At 41.3% G+C, this 23466-nt stretch overlaps 1 protein-coding gene across 3 annotated transcripts in view; it reads right to left on the bottom strand.

Moving 5' to 3' along the window:
- The window catches only part of LOC139767301 (uncharacterized), a 105852-nt gene that overhangs the window by 6392 nt on the left and 75994 nt on the right, over window positions 1–23466 (bottom strand). The window contains exon 14 of one of the 3 annotated variants that reach the window (XM_071696512.1): window positions 17629–18113. The exons of 1 other annotated variant lie outside the window; for it this stretch is intronic. In XM_071696512.1, the coding sequence (XP_071552613.1) occupies window positions 17641–18113 (473 nt within the window). In that variant the 3' untranslated portion in view covers window positions 17629–17640. Of the gene's footprint in view, window positions 1–15192; window positions 18114–23466 lie in introns of those variants that run through there. One more of the 3 variants, XM_071696511.1, reaches the window with a different exon arrangement.

The raw sequence follows: 23466 nt of genomic DNA, 5'->3' as shown, positions 1-23466 counted from the left end.
TTCCCAATCACCAGTCCTTTTTCAGCACATAAATCTACAAGCTCTTCACCATTTCCATTTACAACACTGAACACCCCATGTATACCAATCATTCCCTGCCACATTACTCACCTTTGCATTCAAATCACCCATCACTATAACCCGGTCTTGTGCATCAAAACCACTAACACACTCATTCAGCTGCTCCCAAGACATTTGCCTCTCATGATCTTACTTCTCATGCCCAGGTGCATATGCACCAATAATCACCCATCTCTCTCCATCAACTTTCAGTTTTACCCATATTAATCGAGAATTTACTTTCTTACATTCTATCACATACTCCCACAACTCCTGTTTCAGTAGTGCTACTCCTTCCCTTGCTCTTGTCCTCTCACTAACCCCTAACTTTACTCCCAAGACATTCCCAAACCACTCTTCCCCTTTACCCTTGAGCTTCGTTTCACTCAGAGCCAAAACATCCAGGTTCCTTTCCTCAAACATACTACCTATCTCTCCTTTTTTCACATCTTGGTTACATCCACACACATTTAGACACCCCAATCTGAGCCTACGGGGAGGATGAGCACTCCCAGCATGACTCCTCTCTTCTGTTTCCCATTTTTGGAAAGTTAAAATATAAGGAGGGGAGGATTTCTGGCCCCCCGCTCCCGTCCCCTCTAGTCGCCTTCTACGACATGTGAGGAATGCGTGGAAAGTATTCTTTCTCCCCTATCCCCAGGGATATATATATATATATATATATATATTATATGAAAAAAGTAAGAAATAATTTAGAAAACTGAAACTTCTAGCTTGAAATGAAATGAAAATTGAATATCACATAATGGTTCAACCCCTGGCTATGGAAAAGGGAAATGTATAATTTATTTACACAAACATCAATATATATATATATATATATATATATATATATATACTCAGAAAAGCAAATGGATTTGTATGTAGCATTTATGGATCTGGATAAGGCATATGATAAGAGATGCTCTGTGGAAGGTATTAAGAATATATGGTGAGGGAGGCAAGTTGTTAGAAGCAGTGAAAAGTTTTTATCGAGGATGTAAGGCATGTGTACGTGTTGGGAGAGAGGAAAGTGATTGGTTCTCAGTGAATGTTGGTTTACAGCAGGGGTGCGTGATGGCTCATGGTTGTTTAATTTGTTTATGGATGGGGTTGATAGGGAGGTGAATGAGAGTTTTGGAAAGAGGGGCAAGTATGCAGTCTGTTGTGGGTGAGAGAGCTTGGGAAGCGAGTCAGTTGTTGTTTGCTGATGATACAGCGCTGGTGGCTGATTCGGATGAGAAACTGCAGAAGCTGGTGACTGAGTTTGGTAAAGAGTGTGAAAGAAGGAAGCTGAGAGTAAATGTGAATAAGAACAAGGTTATTAGGTACAGTAGGGTTTAGGGACAAGTCAATTGGGAGGTAAGTTTGAATGGAGAAAAACTAGAGGAAGTGAAGTGTTTTAGATGTCCTGGAGTGGATTTGGCAGCGGATGGAACCATGGAAGCGGAAGTAAATCATAGGGTGGGGGAGAGGGCGAAAGTTCTGGGAGCGTTGAAAAATGTGTGGAAGTCGAGAATGTTATCTTGGACAGTAAAAATGGGTATGTTTGAAGGAATAGTGGTTCCAACAATGATATATGGTTGCGAGGCATGGGCTGTAGATAGAGTTGTGCGGAGGAGGGTGGATGTGCTGGAAATGAGATGTTTGAAGATAATATGTGGTGTGAGGTGGTTTGATCGAGTAAGTAATGAAAGGGTAAGAGAGATGTGTGGAAATAAAAAGAGCGTGGTTGAGAGAGCAGAAGCGGGTGTTTTGAAATGGTTTGGTCACATGGAGAGAATGAGTGAGGAAAGATTGACAAAGAGGATATATGTGTCAGAGGGATTGACAAAGAGGATATATGTGTCAGAGGTGGAGGGAACAAGAAGTGGGAGACCAAATTGGAGGTGGAAAGATGGAGTGAAAAAGATTTTGAGTGATTGGGGCCTGAACATGCAGGAGGGCGAAAGGTGTGGAAGGAATATAGTGCATTGGAACGATGTGGTATACCGGGGTCAACATGCTGTCAATGGATTGAACCAGGGCATGTGAAGCGTCTGGGGTAAACCATGGAAAGTTTTGTGGGGCCTGGATGTGGAAAGGGAGCTGTGTTTTTGGTGCATTATACATGACAGCTAGAGACTGAGTGTGAACGAATGGGGCCTTTGTTGTCTTTTCCTAGCGCTACCTCACACATATGCGGGGAGAGGGGGTTGTTATTTCATGTGTGGTGGGGTGGCGATGGAAATGAACAAGGGCAGACAGTGTGAATTATGTACATGTGTATATATGTATATGTCTGTGTGTATATATATGTACTTGTTGAGATGTTTAGGTATGTCTATGTGCGTGTGTGGGTGGGTTGGGCCATTCTTTTGTCTGTTTCCTTGCGCTACCGCAGGAGACAGCAACAAAGTATGAGTATAATATACATATATTTATTTATATTATTTATCTATTTATTATACTTTGTTGCTGTCTCCCGCGTTAGTAAGGCAGCGCAAGGAAACAGACAAAAGAATGGCCCAACCCACCCACATACACATGTACATACATACACGTCCACACATGCACATATACATACCTATACATCTCAACATACATATATATATATATATATATATATATATATATATATCTTTTTCTTTCTTTTAAACTATTTGCCATTTCCCGCGTTGGCGAGGTAGCGTTAAGAACAGAGGACTGGGCCTTTTTTGGAATATCCTCACCTGGCCCCCTCTGTTCCTTCTTTTGGAAAATTAAAAAAAAAAAAAAACGAGAGGGGAGGATTTCCAGCCCCCCGCTCCCTCCCCTTTTAGTCGCCTTCTACGACACGCAGGGAATACGTGGGAAGTATTCTTAATCCCCTATCCCCAGGGATATATATATATATATATACATACACACACACAGCCATATACATATATACACATGTACATAATTCATACTGTCTGCCCTTATTCAGTCCTGTTACCATCCCGCCACACATGAAATGAAAACCTCCTTCCCCCGCATGTGTGAGAGGTAGCACTAGGAAAAGACAACAAAGGCCACATTCGTTAACACTCAGTCTCTAGCTGTCAGGTATAATGCACCGAAACCACAGCTCCCTTTCCACATCCAGGCCCCACAAAACTTTCCATGGTTTACCCCAAACACTTCACATACCCTGGTTCAATCCATTGACAGCAAGTTGACCCCTGTATCGATCACTCAAAATCTTTTTCACTCCATCTTTCCACCTCCAATTTGGTCTCCCACTTCTCGTTCCCTCCACCTCTGACACATATATCCTCTTTGTCAATCTTTCCTCACTCATTCTCTCCATTGAACCAAACCATTTCAATACACCCTCTTCTGCTCTCTCAACCACACTCATTTTATTACCACACATCTCTCTTACCCTTTCACTACTTACTCGATCAAACCACCTCACACCACATATTATCTTCAAACATCTCATTTCCAGGACATCCGCCCTCCTCCACACAACTCTATCTATAGCCTGCGCCTCGCAACCATATAACATTGTTGGAACCACTATTCATTCAAACATACCCATTTTTGCTTGACAACTTTCTCAACTTCCACACATTTTCCAACACTCCTAGAACTTTCGCCCCCTCCCCCACCCTATGATTTACTTCCGCTTCCATGGTTCCATCCGCTGCCAAATCCACTCTCAGATATCTAAAACACTTCACTTCCTCCAGTTTTTCTCCATTCAAACTTACCTCCCAACTGACTTGTCCCTCAACCCTACTGTACCTAATAACCTTGCTCATATTCACATTTACTCTCAGCTTTCTTCTTTCACACACTTTACCAAACTCAGTCACCAGCTTCTACAGTTTCTCACCCAAATCAGCCACTAGCGCTATATCATCGGCAAACAACAACTAACTCGCTTCCCAAGCTCTCATCCACAACAGACTGCATACTTGCCCCTCTTTCCAAAACTCTTGCATTCACCTCCCTAACAACCCCATCCATAAACAAATTAAACAACCACGGAGACATCACGCACCCCTGCCGCAAACCAACATTCACTGAAAACCAATCACTTTCCTCTCTCCCTACACGTACACATGCCTTACATCCTCAATAAAAACTCTTCACTGCTTGTAACAACTTACCTCCCACACCATTCGTTCTTAATACCATCCACAGAGCATCTCTTATCATATGCCTTCTCCAGATCCATAAGTACTACATGCAAATCCATTTGCTTTTCTAAATATTTCTCATACATTTTTCAAAGCAAACATCTGATCTACACATCCTCTACCACTTCTGAAACCACACTGCTCTTCCCCAATCTGATGCTCTGTACATGCCTTCACCCTCTCAATCAATACCCTCCCATATAATTTCCCAGGAATACTCAATAAACTTATACCTCTGTAATTTGAGCACTCACTCTTATCCCCTTTGCCTTTGTAGAATGGCACTATGCAAGCATTCCACCAGTCTTCAGGCACCTCACCATGAGTCATACATACATTAAATAACCTTACCAACCAGTCAACCCCTTTTCTAATAAATTCCACTGCAATGCCATTCAAACCCACTGCCACTCTATTATCAAACACATTCAACAAACCTTCAGAACACTCACTCCATCTTCTCACATCACCACTAATTGTTATCACCTCCCCATTAGCCCCCTTCACTGATGTTCCCATTTGTTCCCTTGCCTTACACACTTTATTGACCTCCTTCCAAAACATCTTTTTATTCAACCTAAAATTTAATGATACTCTCTCACCCCAACTCTCATTTGTCTACTTTTTCACCTCTTGCACCTTTCTCTTGTCCTCCTGCCTCTTTCTTTTATACATCTAATCATTTGCATTATTTCCCTGCAAAAATCGTCCAAATGCCTCTCTCCTCTTTCACTAATAATCTTACTTCTTCATCCCACCACTCACTACCCTTTCTAATCTGCCCACCTCCCACGCTTCTCATGCCACAAGCATCTTTTGCACAAGACATCACTGCATCCCATTCCTCCCCCACTCCTCTTACGTCCTTTGGTCTCACCTTTTTCCATTCTGTACTGTCTTTCCTGGTACTTCCTCACACAAGTCTCCTTCCCAAGCTTACTTACTCTCACCACTCTCTTCACTCCAACATTCTCTCTTCTTTTCTGAAAACCTCTACAAATCTTCACCTTTGCCTCCACAAGATAATGATCAGACATCCCTCCAGTTGCACCTCTCAGTACATTAACATCCAAAAGTCTCTCTTTTGCACACCTATCAATTAATACATAATCCAATCATGCTCTCTGGCCATCTCTCCTACTTACATACGTATAGTTATGTATATCTCTTTTTAAACCAGGTATTCTCAATCACCAGTCCTTTTTCAGCGCACAAATCTACAAGCTCTTCACCATTTCCATTTACAACACCAAACACCCCATGTACAACAATTATTCCCTCAACTGCCACATTACTGGCCTTTGCATTCAAATCACCCATCACTATAACCCGGTCTTGTGCATCAAAACTACTAAAATGCTCACTCAGCTGCTCCCAAAACACTTGTTTCTCATGATCTTTCTTCTCATGCCCAGGTGCATGTACACGAATAATCACCCATTTCTCTCAATCCACTTTCAGTTTTAGCCATAATAATCTAGATTTAAATTTCTTACTCTCGATCACATACTCCCACCACCATATATTAATATTTATTTATATTCATTATACTTTGTCGCTGTCTCCCGTGTTAGCGAGGTAATGCAAAGAAACAGACGAGAATGGCTAACCCACCTATATACACATGTATATACATACACGTCCACACACGCACATATACATACCTATACATTTCAACGTATACATACACAGACACACACAAACATATATACGCATGTACATAATTCATACTTGCCTCCTTTATTCATTTCCGTCGCCACCCAGTCACACATGAAATAAACCCCCCCCCCCCAACACATGTTACGAAAAGACAAGAAAGGCTATATTCATTCACACTCGGTCTCTAGCTGTCTTGTATAATGCACCGAAACCGCAGCTCCCTTTCCACATCCAGGCCCCTCAAAACTTTCCGTGGTTTACCCCAGATGCTTCACATACCCAAGTATACTACATCATTCAAATTCACTCTATTCCTGGCATGCCTTTCACCCTTTATGTTCAGGATCCGATCGCTCAAAATCTTTTTCACTCCATCCTTCCACTTCCAATTTGGTCTCCCACTTCTCGCTTCCTCCATCTCTGATACACATATCCTCTTTGTCAATCTTTCCTTACTCGTTCTCTCCATGTGACCAAACAATTTCATTAAACCCTCTTCTGCTCTCTTATCCACACTCTTTTTATTACCACACATCTCTCTTACCAATTCATTACTTAATCAAACCACCTTACACCACATATTGTCCTCAAAGATCTCATTTCCAACACATCTCTCCTCCTATGCACAACCCTATCTATAGCTCATGCCTTGCAACCATATAACATAGTTGGAACCACTATTCCTTCAAACATTCCCATTTTTGCGCTTCGAGATGATGTTCTTGCCTTCCACACATTCTCTAACACTCTGAGAACCTTGGCCCCCTCCCCCACCGTGACTCACTTCCACTTCCATGGTAAAATCCACTCCCAGGTATCTAAAACATTTCACTTCCTCCAGTATTTCTCCATTCAAACTTACCTCCCAATTGACTTGGCCCTCAACCCTACCTTGCTTTTATTCACATTTACTCTCAGCTTTCTTCTTTCACACACATTATCAAACTCAGTCAACAGCTTCTGCAGTTTCTCACCCATACACACATATATAACCTCCTGCGCCAAAACCACGGGAGTGAGCCCCAGAAGGAAAATCCTCACCTCTCTCGTTCCTTTTGGAAAAGTAATAACAGGAGGGGAGGATTTCCAGACATCTGCCTCTCTCCTCTCATTCCCCTCCACATCCAGCCCACCCCTGGCCCGCTCACCAGTGCCCCATGCCCACCCTCCCACCCCTTTTAGTCGCCTTCTACGACACGCAGGGAATACGTGGGAAGTATTCTTTCTCCCCTATCCCCTGGGATAATATATATATATATATATATATATATATATATATATATATATATATATATATATTTTCTTTTTTTTTCCTTAAAACTATTTGCCATTTCCCGCGTTGGCGAGGTAGCGTTAAGAACAGAGGACTGGGCCTTTTTTGGAATATCCTCACCTGGCCCCCTCTGTTCCTTCTTTTGGAAAATTGAAAAAAAAAAAAAAAAACGAGAGGGGAGGATTTCCAGCCCCCCGCTCCCTCCCCTTTTAGTCGCCTTCTACGACACGCAGGGAATACGTGGGAAGTATTCTTAATCCCCTATCCCCAGGGATAATATATATATATATATATATATATATATATATATATATATATATATATATATATATATATATATATATATTTATTTATTTATTTTGCTTTGTCGCTGTCTCCCGCGTTAGCGCAAGGAAACAGACGAAAGAATGGCCCAACCCACCCACATACACATGTATATACATACACGTCCACACACGCAAATATACATACCTATACATCTCAATGATGTACACATATATATACAATACACACACAGACATATACATATATACACATGTACATAATTCATACTTTCTGCCTTTATTTATTCCCATCGCCACCTCGCCACAAATGGAATAACAAACCCCCTCCCCCCTCATGTGTGCGAGGTAGCGCTAGGAAAAGACAACGAAGGCCCCATTCGTTCACACTCAGTCTCTAGCTGTCATGTAATAATGCACCGAAAACCACAGCTCCCTTTCCACATCCAGGCTCCACAGAATTTTCCATGGTTTACCCCAGACGCTTCACATGCCCTGGTTCAATCCATTGACAGCGCGTCGACCCCGGTATACCACATCGTTCCAATTCACTCTATTCCTTGCAAGCCTTTCACCCTCCTGCATGTTCAGGCCCCGATCACTCAAAATCTTTTTCACTCCATCTTTCCACCTCCAATTTGGTCTCCCACTTCACCTCGTTCCCTCCACCTCTGACACATATATCCTCTTGGTCAATCAATCCTCACTCGTTCTCTCCATGTGACCAAACCATTTCAAAACACCCTCTTCTGCTCTCTCAACCACACTCTTTTTATTTCCACACATCTCTCTTACCCTTACATTACTTACTTGGTCAAACCACCTCACACCACATATTGTCCTCAAACATCTCATTTCCAGCACACCCACCCTCCTACGCACAACTCTATCCGTAGCCCACGCCTCGCAGCCATACAACATTGTTGGAACGACTATTCCTTCAAACATATATATATATATATATATATATATATATATATATATATATATATATATATATATATATATATATTTTGCTTTGTCGGTCTCCCGCGTTTGCAAGGTAGCGCAAGGAAACAGATGAAAGAAATGGCCCAACCCACCCCCATACACATGTATATACACACACGTCCACACACGCAAATATACATACCTATACATCTCAATGTACACATATATATACACACACAGACACATACATATATACCCATGCACACAATTCACACTGTCTGCCTTTATTCATTCCCATTGCCACCTCACCACACATGGAATACCATCCCCCTCCCCCCCTCATGTGTGCAGGGTAGCGCTAGGAAAAGACAACAAAGGCCTCATTCGTTCACACTCAGTCTCCAGCTGTCATGCCATAATGCCCGAAACCACAGCTCCCTTTCCACATCCAGGCCCCACACAGCTTTCCATGGTTTACCCCAGACGCTTCACATGCCCTGATTCAATCCACTGACAGCACGTCAACCCCGATATACCACATCGATCCAATTCACTCTATTCCTTGCCCGCCTTTCACCCTCCTGCATGTTCAGGCCCCGATCACTCAAAATCTTTTTCACTCCATCTTTCCACCTCCAATTTGGTCTCCCACTTCTCCTCGTTCCCTCCGCCTCCGACACATATATCCTCTTGGTCAATCTTTCCTCACTCATTCTCTCCATGTGCCCAAACCATTTCAAAACACCCTCTTCTGCTCTCTCAACCACGCTCTTTTTATTTCCACACATCTCTCTTACCCTTACATTACTTACTCGATCAAACCACCTCACACCACACATTGTCCTCAAACATCTCATTTCCAGCACATCCACCCTCCTGCGCACAACTCTATCCATAGCCAACGCCTCGCAACCATACAACATTGTTGGAACCACTATTCCTTCAAACATAGCCATTTTTGCTTTCCGAGATAATGTTCTCGACTTCCAAACATTCTTCTAGGCTCCCAGGATTTTCGCCCCCTCCCCCACCCTATGATTCACTAACGCTTCCATGGTTCCATCCACTGCCAGATCCACTCCCAGATATCTAAAACACTTTACTTCCTCCAGTTTTTCTCCATTCAAACTTACCTCCCAATTGACTTGACCCTCAACCCTACTGTACCTAATAACCTTGCTCTTATTCACATTTACTCTTAACTTTCTTCTTTCACACACTTTACCAAACTCAGTCACCAGCTTCTGCAGTTTCTCACATGAATCAGCCACCAGCGCTGTATCATCAGCGAACAACAACTGACTCACTTCCCAAGCTCTCTCATCCACAACAGACTTCATACTTGCCCCTCTTTCCAAAACTCTTGCATTCACCTCCCTAACAACCCCATCCATATACAAATTAAACAACCATGGAGACATCATATATATCTTTCTTTCTTTCATACTATTCGCCATTTCCCGCATTAGCGAGGTAGCGTTAAGAACAGAGGACTGGGCCTTAGAGGGAATATCCTCACCTGGCCCCCTTCTCTGTTCCTTCTTTTGGAAAATTGAAAAAAAAAAACGAGAGGGGAGGATTTCCAGCCACCCGCTCCCTCCCCTTTTAGTCGCCTTCTACGACACGCAGGGAATACGTGGGAAGTATTCTTTCTCCCCTATCCCCAGGGATAATATATATATATATATATATATATATATATATATCAAAAATTGTAAAAAATTATTTTCAATAGGCATTATGAGATTCTCTAAAGTGCATGGAAATAAAGTTGGTAAAAAAAAATCATAAAACCAACTGAACTCAAAACAGCAACACAACTTTTCTGTTTTTTAACATAGATGTCGAAAGCTGTTACATTACTCAAGTCCAGTTACAAACTAATCACATAAAAATATCCTTCACTACCACATATCTGCATTAAAATCACAAATGGGGTAATCTTGATAAAATATGAAATGGCAGTTACTGCTCTACTCTTAATCTAAATCAAAATAATAAGACATGTGCTATTTCCACTATAAATTTCCATGAGGAACTTTACCCAATATGCAAATCATGTAGTAACTTATTGAAACTGAAGTAATGATCACTGTCGGTAGGGTTTTAAACTGGGATACACTACACTAAGTGACTCAGGCAAGTCCCTTTGAGCTATGAGCTCATTTATCCTCTCTAAATCACTAACACTTCCTGCATTGCCATGACCTACTCCATATATATATATATATATATATATATATATATATATATATATGTAGAATGGAAGAAAGTATACTCTAGATTGATATGGGTAAAATTGAAAAAAGATAGAGATGAGTGATTATTGGTGCCTACGCACCTGGTCATGAGAAGAAAGATCATGAGAGGCTAATCTTTTGGGAGCAGCTGAGTGAGTGTGTTAGCAGCTTTGATGCACAAGACCGGGTTATAGTGATGGGTAATTTGAATGCAAAGGTGAGTAATGTGGCAGTTGAGGGTATAATTGGTGTACATGGGGTGTTCAGTGTTGTAAATGGAAATGGTGAAGAGCTTGTAGATTTGTATGCTGAAAAAGGACTGGTGCTTGGGAATACCTATTTTAAAAAGAGAGATATACATAAGTATACGTATGTAAGTAGGAGAGATGGCCAGAGAGCGTTACTGGATTATGTGTTAATTGATAGGCACGTGAAAGAGACTTTTGGACGTTAATGTGCTGAGAAAGGCAACTGGGGGATGTCTGATCATTATTTTGTGGAGGCAAAGGTGAAGATTTGTAGAGGTCTTCAGAAAAGAAGAGAATGCTGGGGTGAAGAGAGTGGTGAGAGTAAGTAAGCTTGGCAAGGAGACTTGTGTGAGGAAGTACCAGGAGAGATTGAGTGCAGAATGGAAAAAGGTGAGAGCAAATGACATAAGGGGAGTGGGGGAGGGATGGGATGTATTCAGGGAAGCAGTGGTGGCTTGCGCAAAAGATGCCTGTGGCATGAGAAAGGTGGGAGGTAGGCAGATTAAAAAGGGTAGTAAGTGGTGAGATGAAGAAGTAAGATTGTTAGTGAAAGAGAAGAGAGAGGCATTTGGACGATTTTTGCAGGGAAAGAGTGCAAATGACTGGGAGATGTATAAAAGAAAGAGACAAGAGGTCAAGAGAAACGTGCAAGAGGTGAAAAAGGGGGCAAATGAGAGCTGGGGTGAGAGAGTATCAAATTTAAGGGAAAATAAAATAAAAGGATGTTTTGGAAGGAGGTATATAAAGTGCGTAAGACAAGAGAACAAATGGGAACCAGTGAAGGGGGCAGATGGGCAGGTAATTACAAGTAGTAGTGACGTGAGGGGGTTATGAAACCGGTGAAGGGGGCAAATGGGGTGGTAATAACAAGTAGTAGTGAAGTGAGAGGGAGATGGAGTGAGTATTTTGAAGGTTTGCTGAATGTGTCAGATGATAGTGTGGCAGATATAGGGTGTTTTGGTCGAGGTGGTGTGCAAAGTGAGAGGGTCAGGGAGAATGATTTGGGAAACAGAGAAGAGGTTGTGAAAGCTTTGTGGAAGATGAAAGCCAGCAAGGTGGCAGGTTTGGATGGTAATGCTGTGGAACTTATTAAAAAATGGGGTGACTGTGTTGACTGGTTGGTGAGGATATTCAATGCATGTATGGTTCATGGTGAAGTGCCTGAGGATTGGCAGAATGCATGTATAGTGCCACTGTGTAAAGGGGATAAAGATGAGTGTTCAAATTACAAAGGTATAAGTTTGTTGAGTATTCCTGGGAAATTATATGGGAGGATATTGATCGAGAGGGTGAAGGCATGTACAGAGCACCAGATTGGGAAGGAGCAGTGTGGTTTCAGAACTGGTAGAGGATGTGTGGATCAGGTTTTTGCCTTGAAGAATGTATGTGAGAAATACTTAGAAAAGCAGAAGGATTTGTATGTAGCATTTATGGATCTGGAGAAGGCATATGATAGGGCTGACAGAGATGCTCTGTGGAAGGTATTAAGAAATTATGGTGAGGGAGGTAAGTTGCTAGAAGCAGTAAAAAGTTTTTATAATGGATGTAAGGTATGTGTATGAGTAGGAAGAGAGGAAAGTGAGTGGTTCCAAGTAAATGTCGGTTTGCGGCAGGAGTTTGTGATGTCTCCATGGCTGTTTAATTTGTTTATGGATGGGGTTGTTAGGGGGGTGAATGCAAGAGTTTTGGAGAGAGGGGCAAGTATGCAGTCTATTGTGGATGAGAGGGCTTGGGAAGTGAGTCAGTTGTTGTTCACTGATGATACAGTGCTGGTGGCTGATTCGGGTGAGAAAGTGCAGAAGCTGGTGACTGAGTTTGGTAAAGTGAGTGAAAGAAAGCTGAGAGTAAATGTGAATAAGAGCAAGGTTATTAGGTTCAGTAGGATTGAGGGACAAGTAAATTGGGAGGTAAGTTTGAATGGAGAAAAACTGGAGGAAGTGAAGTGTTTTAGATATCTGGGAGTGGATTTGGCAGTGGATGGAACCATGGAAGCAGAAGTGGGTCACAGGATGGGGAAGGGGGCAAAGGTTCTGGGAGTGTTGAAGAATGTGTGGAAGGTGAGAACATTATCTCAGAGAGCAAAAATGGGTATGTTTGAAGGAATAGTGGTTCCAACAATGTTATATGGTTGTGAGGCATAGGTGATAGATAGGGTTGTGTGGAGGAGGGTGGATGCGTTGGAAACGAGATGTTTGAGGATACTATGTGGTGTGAGGTGGTTTGATCGAGTAAGTGGTGAAAGGGTAAGAGAGATGTGTGGTAATAATAAGAGCGTGATTGAGAGAGCAGAAGAGGGTGTATTGAAATGGTTTGGTCACATGGAGAGAATGAGTGAAAAAAGACTGACAGAGAGGATATATGTGTCAGAGGTGGAGGGAACAAGGAGAGATGGGAGACGAAACTGGAGGTGGAAGGATGGAGTGAAAAAGATTTTGAGCAATCGGGGCTTGATCATACAGGAGGGTGAAAGTCGTGCAAGGAATAGAGTGAATAGGAACAATGGGTATACCAGGGTTGACGTGCTGTCAATGGATTGAAGCAGGGCATGTGAAGTGTCTGGGGTAAACCATGGAAAGTTTTGTTGGGCCTGGATGTGGAAAGGGTGCTGTGGTTTTGGTGCATAACACATGACAGCTAGAGACTGAGTGTGAATGAATGTGGCCTTTGTTGTCTTTTCCTGGCGCTACCTCGTGCACACGCGGGGGGGGGGAAGGTGGTGTCATTTCATGTGTGGCGGCAGGAATGGATGAAGACAGCATGTATGAATATGTACATGTGTATATATGTATATGTCTGTCTATGTATATGTATGTATATGTTGAAATGTATAGGTATGTATATGTGCGTGTGTAATGTTTATGAATATACATGAGCATGTGGGTGAGTTGGGCCATTCTTCCGTCTGTTTCCTTGCGCTACCTCACTAATGCAGGAGACAGTGACAAAGTATAATAAATAAATATGAATAAATGTTGGAGAGGATTGCAATTTTGCTCATGATCAAGTATATTCCTATGAGTCCCCAGGGAAATGAAACACAATAAGTTCCCAAGTTCACTTTTGTGTAATAATCACATCATCAGGGGAGATACAAGAAAGAAATATAAATCAGTTGATATACAACGAAGAGACATAGCTAGGATGCCATTTGGTAAACAAGTGACTGTCCAAGACAGACAATGAACATATAAACTTATTATGTGGACAAGATGGGGAATTGTTTACAAATTTTATCAACTATAAAGCTATCCAATTTGTATAGACTTTCACTAATATTAAGGTTATAATTCTTTGTATCTAATAGTAGAAGATTGAATGATATTTCTCGTGGTACCGGAGTTGTATATCAACTGACATATTTCTTTCTTGTATGATGTGATTATTACAGGAAAGTGCACTTGGGAACTTATTGGGTTTCATTTCCCCGGGGATTCATAGGAATATTTTTATGTATATGTCTGTGTATGCATATGTGTAAGTATGTATATGTTGATACGTATGTATCTGTGCATGTATGGTCGTTCATGTGTATATGAGTGGATGGGCCCTTCTTCGTCTGTTTCCTGGCTACCTTGCTGATGCGGGAAACAGCGATGAAGTAAAGTAATCAAATATATATATATATATATATATATATATATATATATATATATATATGAGGATCCCTCCCTTTAAGGCTCAGTCATCTATTCTTGATGCTACCTCGAAAACATATTAACATACACTTATACAGCCATATACATATAAACACATGTACATATTCACACTTGCTTGCCTTCATCCTTCATCCATATGTGTTCCATATAGCCTCAAATGGAAACATTATTAAGACCTTGAATTTGCAATGTTAATCTAATATCTTACATAATATATATAACCTAAATTGTATGATTATTCTTGTCACTATACATTTATTCTATTGATTTATCTATAATCACCCATGGTCCTTTCTAAGGCTCCTGCAGTCTAAAGCTACACTTCTTCCATTAGCAGTGAATTTTAGTCTCCTCTGAAGTAGTAAGTTCTTTAACAAGACTGTACTCCAGGTGATAGAGCCTTGCCATGTATGACTTTTCACTCTTGGTGTAAACTCTTGCAGGCCAAGCCCGGTAACACTTATCACCATGCATTAAACATACATGTATACACATAATTATTGTCAAATATATTTCAGATATGTAAATGCTTCTAAGAAGTAATCAACTACTATTCATAAATTTAAGACCAAAAAAATGCTTAGAACATTATCAATGACAGATTTATACTTTATTTACAAAGATATCAAATAACTATACCTTAAGATTCCACAACATGGGTTTCTAAGTAATCTAAAGTTGGTTGTGAAAATATCTGTAATGTGTACATTTTAATAACTTAACATTTTAATACATATGCCCACCATAATGTACAACAAATGGGCATAAAACAATGTAATATCTTTAAAATGAAATAATTTCTTACCATAATGTGAAAGTTCTAACTGATGAGTATCATTATTGGAGCTCTCGATGATATTAATGGAAGTTTCATCTGGGTTCATTTATAAAGTTAAAAAGTAATTCTTTATATACATTTAGCAAACTCAACTTCATTTCATAAATACATCAATAAAAAAAAATAAATATCACAGGTGCGTTATATCACAAATTTTTTTTTATATTTAAAACCTTATGTCAGTGAAACATAGAAGCATCATTTTTCAGAGCATTAACGGATTTTACCTCAATTCAAAGACAGTCTTAATATCTTGACAAAATGTAAATCAGCTACAATCGTGTGCACTTCTGAGTAAAAAGCCTTTTTCCATGTAATACTTTCTCACTATGTACAATTAATTGGTTTAGTAATAAATAATGAATACAGAACATGCACAGAAAGCATTATAAAATATTTATTTACTATTTATTTTGCTTTGTCGCTGTCTCCCGCGTTCGCGAGGTAGCGCAAAGAAACAGACGAAAGAATGGCCCAACCCACCCACATACACATGTATATACATACACGCCCACACACGCAAATATACATACCTATACATCTCAACATATACATATATATACATACACACACAGATATATACATATATACACATGTACATAATTCATATTGTCTGCCTTTATTCATCCCATCGCCACCTCACCACACATGGAATAACAACCCCCTCCCCCCTCATGTGTGCGAGGTAGCACTAGGAAAGACAACAAAGGCCCCATTCATTCACACTCAGTCTCTAGCTGTCATGTAATAATGCACTGAAACCACAGCTCCCTTTTCACATCCAGGCCCCACAGAACTTTCCATGGTTTACCCCAGACGCTTCACATGCCCTGGTTCAGTCCATTGACAGCATGTCGACCCCGGTATACCACATCGTTCCAATTCACTCTATTCCTTGCACGCCTTTCACCCTCCTGCATGTTCAGGCCCCGATCACTCAAAATCTTTTTTGTTAGGGAGGTGAATGCAAGAGTTTTGGAAAGAGGGGCAAGTATGCAGTCTGTTGTGGATGAGAGAGCTTGGGAAGTGAGTCAGTTGTTGTTCGCTGATGATACAGCGCTGGTCGCTGATTCATGTGAGAAACTGCAGAATCTGGTGACTGAGTTTGGTAAAGTGTGTGAAAGAAGAAAGTTGAGAGTAAATGTGAATAAGAGCAAGGTTATTAGGTACAGTAGGGTTGAGGGTCAAGTCAACTGGGAGGTAAGTTTGAATGGAGAAAAACTGGAAGTGAAGTGTTTTAGATATCTGGGAGTGGATTTGGCAGCAGATGGAACCATGGAAGCGGAAGTGAATCATAGGGTGGAAGAGGGGGCGAAAATTCTGGGAGCCTTGAAGAATGTGTGGAAGTCAAGAACATTATCTCGGAAAGCAAAAAGGGGTATGTTTGAAGGAATAGTGGTTCCAACAATGTTGTATGGTTGTGAGGCTTGGGCTATGGATAGAGCTGTGCGAAGGAGGGTGGATGTGCTGGAAATGAGATGTTTGAGGACAATATGTGGTGTGAGGTAAGTAATAATAAGGTAAGAAAGATGTGTGGTCACAAAAAGAGTGTGGTTGAGAGAGCAGAAGAGGGTGTTTTGAAGTGGTTTGGTCACATGGAGAGAATGAGTGAGGAAAGATTGACCAAGAGGATGTATGTGTCAGAGGTGGAGGGAACGAGAAGTGGGAGACCAAATTGGAGGTGGAAAGATGGAGTGAAAAAGATTTTGAGTGATCGGAGCCTGAACATGCAGGAGGGTGAAAGGTGTGCAAGGAACAGAGTGAATTGGAACGATGTGGTATACTGGGGTCGACGTGCTGTCAATGGATTGAACCAGGGCATGTGAAGCATCTGGGGTAAACCATGGAAAGTTCTGTGGGGCCTGGATGTGAAAAGGGAGCTGTGGTTTCAGTGCATTATTACATGACAGCTAGAGACTGAGTGTGAATGAATGGGGCCTTTGTTGTCCTTCGTAGCTCCCTAGGCGGAGGGGGTTGTTATTCCATGAGTAGCGAAGTGGCGATGGGAATAAATAAGGGCAGACAGTATGAATTATGTACATGTGTATATATTTATACATCTGTGTGTGTAAATATATGTATACATTCAGATGTATAGGTATGTATATTTGTGTGTGTGGACGTGCATGTATATACATGTGTATGTGGGTCGGGTTGGGCCATTCTTTCGTCTGTTACGTTGCGCTACCTCGCTAATGCAGGAGACAGTGACAAAGCAAAACAAAATATTAAATATAAGTACTATAAGATACTGACAGTAAGTCATGTTTTTAATGAAATTATGTTTCTTGTTACCTCTTTGTCTTCTTATTTAATATATTCCTCAAAATCATCATCATCATCACTGTTCTTTCTTCTTGATATTTCCGTGACTGAATGATAATTTCTTTTTATTTTCTTTCTTTTTTCTTTACCTTCACTGTTTTTTCTTTTTGACTGTTTTACTACTGTTTTAATTTCTTTCCTTTGTTCGTCATAGTCACAAATGGTTTTTCTACTGGTCAATCTTTTCTCCTCTGAACTGTCAATATCAATAATTTTCTTCCTCTTCTCCTTGAAATTATTGCTGTTCTTTCCTCTACATTTTTTTTCTGTCATTAATTCATCATTTTCTGGGGTTTTCCTTTTCTTCCTTATCTGTTTTCTTTTGGTCTTTAGCACCTCTTCTAAATCAGCTGCCTTGTCATCAACAGATTTCTTAGAAGATACTTTCTTTGGAGAGTCTTTTTTGGGCGATATCTTTCGGGGAGATGCCCTTTTCATCTTCTTAGCTCCAATTGCTGAAAATCATGTGTAAATCAAAGCCTTCAAAACATCTTAACATCTGTGCTAGAAAGTCCAAGAAATCCTGACAAGGAAATAGCAAAGAATATTCAAATACGACTGTGATGAATGTAATGCTCCTTTGTCATTAAGTAAGTCTGAAAGACTCTTAAACTTACATCACAAAAATACCAAAAATATAAGCCTTACCTTTTGAATGGATTATAGAATTTTGCATATAACAGACAACCCCAACCTACTAAAACAAATTTCCCATACAATGTTGATTTCTTATTTTCAACTGTTGAACAATATCATACAACAAACATTAAGCCCTAGCAATTTACTACTTACATCTACGCTTGTGAATGAACAAGTCACAAGCGCTGTTGCTTACAACACAGGGAAATGGGTTTGAAGTATACAGACTATTAAATATATCAAACCAGATTTCACTACAGTTGCTGAGATTTCACTGAGGATAAACAGCAACAAGGAGAGTAACTTATGAGAGAGAAGCAGTTCAGGCATTCCAAGTTACTGGTCTTTTCATACTGAATTAAATGGGACAAGAAAATGAAGTGAAAGCTTTTAAGACGATCTAATAAACTATATCAAAGATAATTACAAAATGACAACCACAACAAGCCCTAAATGGTCATGGTAGACTCTTATGGAAATCGACTAGGAACAACTGGATCTCATGGGGGAAATAAAACATTAAACCATAGATTTTCAAAATCTGCTTTGGGGTTTCCTGTACAAGCACATAACTAAATACACTGGAAGGCAGTGGCAAAGATAAACCAATAAAAATTTTTCTCATTTTTAATACAAAGGCCTATACTGACATCAAACATGCATGGTATAGTTGGTCAGCTTGGCAGTCAGCAATGGTTAAACAAGTTTGCTGCCAATGGCTGCAAACACATGACAACTACAGACTGAATGTGGAGGAATGTGGCCATTTTTTTGTCTGTTTTCCTGGTGCTACCTTGCTTAAGTGAGGGGTGGCAATGCTATTTCCTGCGGGGAGGGGTAGCTCTGTAAATGGATGAAGGCAAGCAAGTATGAATATGTTCATAAGTATATATGTATATGTCTGTGTATGTATATGTATGTATAGGTTGAAATGTATAGGTGTGTTATGTGTGTGTATAGGCGTTTATATATATATATATATATATTTTTTTTTTTTTTTTTTATACTTTGTCGCTGTCTCCCGCGTTTGCGAGGTAGCGCAAGGAAACAGACGAAAGAAATGGCCCAACCCCCCCCATACACATGTACATACACACGTCCACACACGGAAATATACATACCTACACAGCTTTCCATGGTTTACCCCGGACGCTTCACATGCCTTGATTCAATCCACTGACAGCACGTCAACCCCTGTATACCACATCGCTCCAATTCACTCTATTCCTTGCCCTCCTTTCACCCTCCTGCATGTTCAGGCCCCTGATCACACAAAATCCTTTTCACTCCATCTTTCCACCTCCAATTTGGTCTCCCTCTTCTCCTCGTTCCCTCCACCTCCGACACATATATCCTCTTGGTCAATCTTTCCTCACTCATTCTCTCCATGTGCCCAAACCATTTCAAAACACCCTCTTCTGCTCTCTCAACCACGCTCTTTTTATTTCCACACATCTCTCTTACCCTTACGTTACTTACTCGATCAAACCACCTCACACCACACATTGTCCTCAAACATCTCATTTCCAGCACATCCATCCTCCTGCGCACAACTCTATCCATAGCCCACGCCTCGCAACCATACAACATTGTTGGAACTACTATTCCTTCAGACATACCCATTTTAGCTTTCCGGGATAATGTTCTCGACTTCCACACATTTTTCAAGGCGACCAAAATTTTCGTCCCCCTCCCCCACCCTATGATCCACTTCCGCTTCCATGGTTCCATCCGCTGACAGATCCACTCCCAGATATCTAAAACACTTCACTTCCTCCAGTTTTTCACCATTCAAACTCACCTCCCAATTGACTTGACCCTCAACCCTACTGTACCTAATAACCTTGCTCTTATTCACATTTACTCTTAACTTTCTTCTTCCACACACTTTACCAAACTCCGTCACCAGCTTCTGCAGTTTCTCACATGAATCCGCCACCAGCGCTGTATCATCAGCGAACAACAACTGACTCACTTCCCAAGCTCTCTCATCCCCAACAGACTTCATACTTGCCCCTCTTTCCAAGACTCTTGCATTTACCTCCCTAACAACCCCATCCATAAACAAATTAAACAACCATGGAGACATCACACACCCCTGCCGCAAACCTACATTCACTGAGAACCAATCACTTTCCTCTCTTCCTACACGTACACATGCCTTACATCCTCGATAAAAACTTTTCACTGCTTCTAACAACTTGCCTCCCACACCATATATTCTTAATACCTTCCACAGAGCATCTCTATCAACTCTATCATATGCCTTCTCCAGATCCATAAATGCTACATACAAATCCATTTGCTTATATTTATTTTGCTTTCGTTGCTGTCTCCCGCGTTTGCGAGGTAGCGCAAGGAAACAGACGAAAGAATGGCCCAACCCACGCCCATACACATGTATATACATACACGTCCACACACGCAAATATACCTACCTATACATCTCAATGTACACATATATATACACACACAGACACATACATATATACCCATGCACACAATTCACACTGCCTTTTATTCATTCCCATCACCACCTCGCCACACATGGAATACCATCCCCCTCTCCCCTCATGTGTGCGAGGTAGCGCTAGGGAAAGACAACAAAGGCCCCATTCGTTCACACTCAGTCTCTAGCTGTCATGCAATAATGCCCGAAACCACAGCTCCCTTTCCACATCCAGGCCCCACACAACTTTCCATGGTTTATCCCAGACGCTTCACATGCCCTGATTCAATCCACTGACAGCACGTCAACCCCTGGTATACCACATCGATCCAATTCACTCTATTCCTTGCCCTCCTTTCACCCTCCTGCATGTTCAGGCCCCAATCACACAAAATCTTTTTCACTCCATCTTTCCACCTCCAATTTGGTCTCCCACTTCTCCTCGTTCCCTCCACCTCCGACACATATATCCTCTTGGTCAATCTTTCCTCACTCATTCTCTCCATGTGCCCAAACCATTTCAAAACACCCTCTTCTGCTCTCTCAACCACGCTCTTTTTATTTCCACACAACTCTCTTACCCTTACGTTACTTACTCGATCAAACCACCTCACACCACACATTGTCCTCAAACATCTCATTTCCAGCACATCCATCCTCCTGCACACAACTCTATCCATAGCCCACGCCTCGCAACCATACAACATTGTTGAAACCACTATTCCTTCAAACATAGCCATTTTTGCTTTCCGAGATAATGTTCTCGACTTCCACACATTCTTCAAGGCTCCCAGGATTTTCGCCCCCTCCCCCACCCTATGATTCACTTCTGCTTCCATGGTTCCATCCGCTGCCAGATCCACTCCCGCATTAGCGAGGTAGCGTTAAGAACAGAGGACTGAACCTTTGAGGGAATATCCTCTCTTGGCACCCTTCTCTGTTCCTTCTTTTGGAAAATTACAAATGAGAGGGGAGGATTTCCAGCCCCACGCTCCCTTCCCTTTTAGTCTCCTACGACACACAGGGAATATGTGGGCCAGAACATACAGGGAGTAGCACTACTATGTACATATTCATATTTGCTTGCCTTCATTTATTCCAGTCACTACCCTGCCCCACAGGAAATAGCATTGCTATGCCCTGCTTCAGCATGGTAGTGCCAAGAAAACAGACAAAAATGGCAACATTCATTCACACTCAGTCTCTAGTTGTCATGTGCAATGCACCGAAACCATAGCTCCAGGCCCCACAGACCTTTCCATGGTTTACCACAGACGCTTCACATGCCCTTGTTCATTCCACTGACAGCCCATCGACCCTGGTATACCACATCGTTCCAATTCACTCTATTCCTTGCACGCCTCTCATCCTCCTGTATGTTCAAACTCCGATCGCTTAAAATCTTTTTCACACCATCCTTCCACATCCAATTTGGTTTCCCGCTTTTCCTTCTTCCCTCCACCTCTGACACATAAATCCTCTTTGTCAATCTTTCTTCACTCATTCTCTCCATATGTCCAGACCATTTCAAAAAACCCTCTTCTGTTCTCTCAACCACAATCTTTTAATTTCCACACATTTCTCTTACCCTTTCATTACTTACTCGATCAAACCACCTCACACCACATATTGTCCTCAAACATTTCATTTCCAACACATCAACCCTCCTCCACACAACCCTATCTACAGCCCATGCTTTGCAACCATATAACATTGCTGGAACTACTATTCCTTCAAACATACTCATTTTTGCTCTCCGAGATAACATTCTCTCCTTTTACACATTCTTCATTGCTCCCAGAACCTTCCCACCCCCACACCATCCCACCCTGTGACTCACTTCTGCTTCCATGGTTCCATCTGCTGCTAAGTCCACTCCCAGATATCTAAAATACTTCACTTCCCCCAATTTTTCTCAATTCAAACTTACATCCCAATTAACTTTTCCCTCAACCCTACTGAACCTAATAACCTTGCTCTTATTTACATTTACTCTCAACTTTCTCCTTTCACACACTTTTCCAAACTCAGTCACCAACTTTTGCAGTTTCTCACTCAAATCAGCCACTAGAGCTGTATCATCGGCGAACAACAACTGACTCACTTCCTAAGCCCTCTCATCCACAACAGAATGCATACTTACCCCTGTCCACAAAACTCTTGTATTCAACCCCCTAACCACCCCATCCATAAACAAATTAAACAACCATGAGGACATCACACACCCCTAGTGCAGACCGACATTCACTGAGAACTAATCACTCTCCTCTCTTCCTACTCATAGACAAGCTTTACATCCTTGGTAAAAACTTTTCATGCTTCTAGCAACTCACCCCCATACCATATACTCTTTAAGATGCTTCTATCAACCCTATCATACGACTTCTGCAGATCTATAAATGCTACATACAAATCCATCTGTTTTTCTAGATTCTTCAAAGCATACACCTGATCCACACATCCTCTACCACTTCTGAAACCACACTGATCCTCCCTAACCTGATGCTCTGTACATGTTTTCACCTTCTCAATCAATACCCTCCCATACAATATCCCAGGAATACTCAACAAACTTATGCCTCTGTAGTATGAACACTCACCTTTATCCCCTTTGCCTCTGTACAATGGCATGATGCATGCATTCCACCAATCGTCATGCACCTCACCCTGGTCAACACATACAATGAATATCCTTACCAACCAATAAACAACACAGTCAC

This window comes from Panulirus ornatus, chromosome 59 (genome assembly GCF_036320965.1).
Source record: "Panulirus ornatus isolate Po-2019 chromosome 59, ASM3632096v1, whole genome shotgun sequence".
In the NCBI taxonomy this organism is placed as follows: Eukaryota; Metazoa; Arthropoda; class Malacostraca; order Decapoda; family Palinuridae; genus Panulirus; species Panulirus ornatus.
The sequence above is the reverse complement of the archived record's forward strand: the minus strand, read 5'-3'. Positions and strand labels throughout refer to the sequence as shown.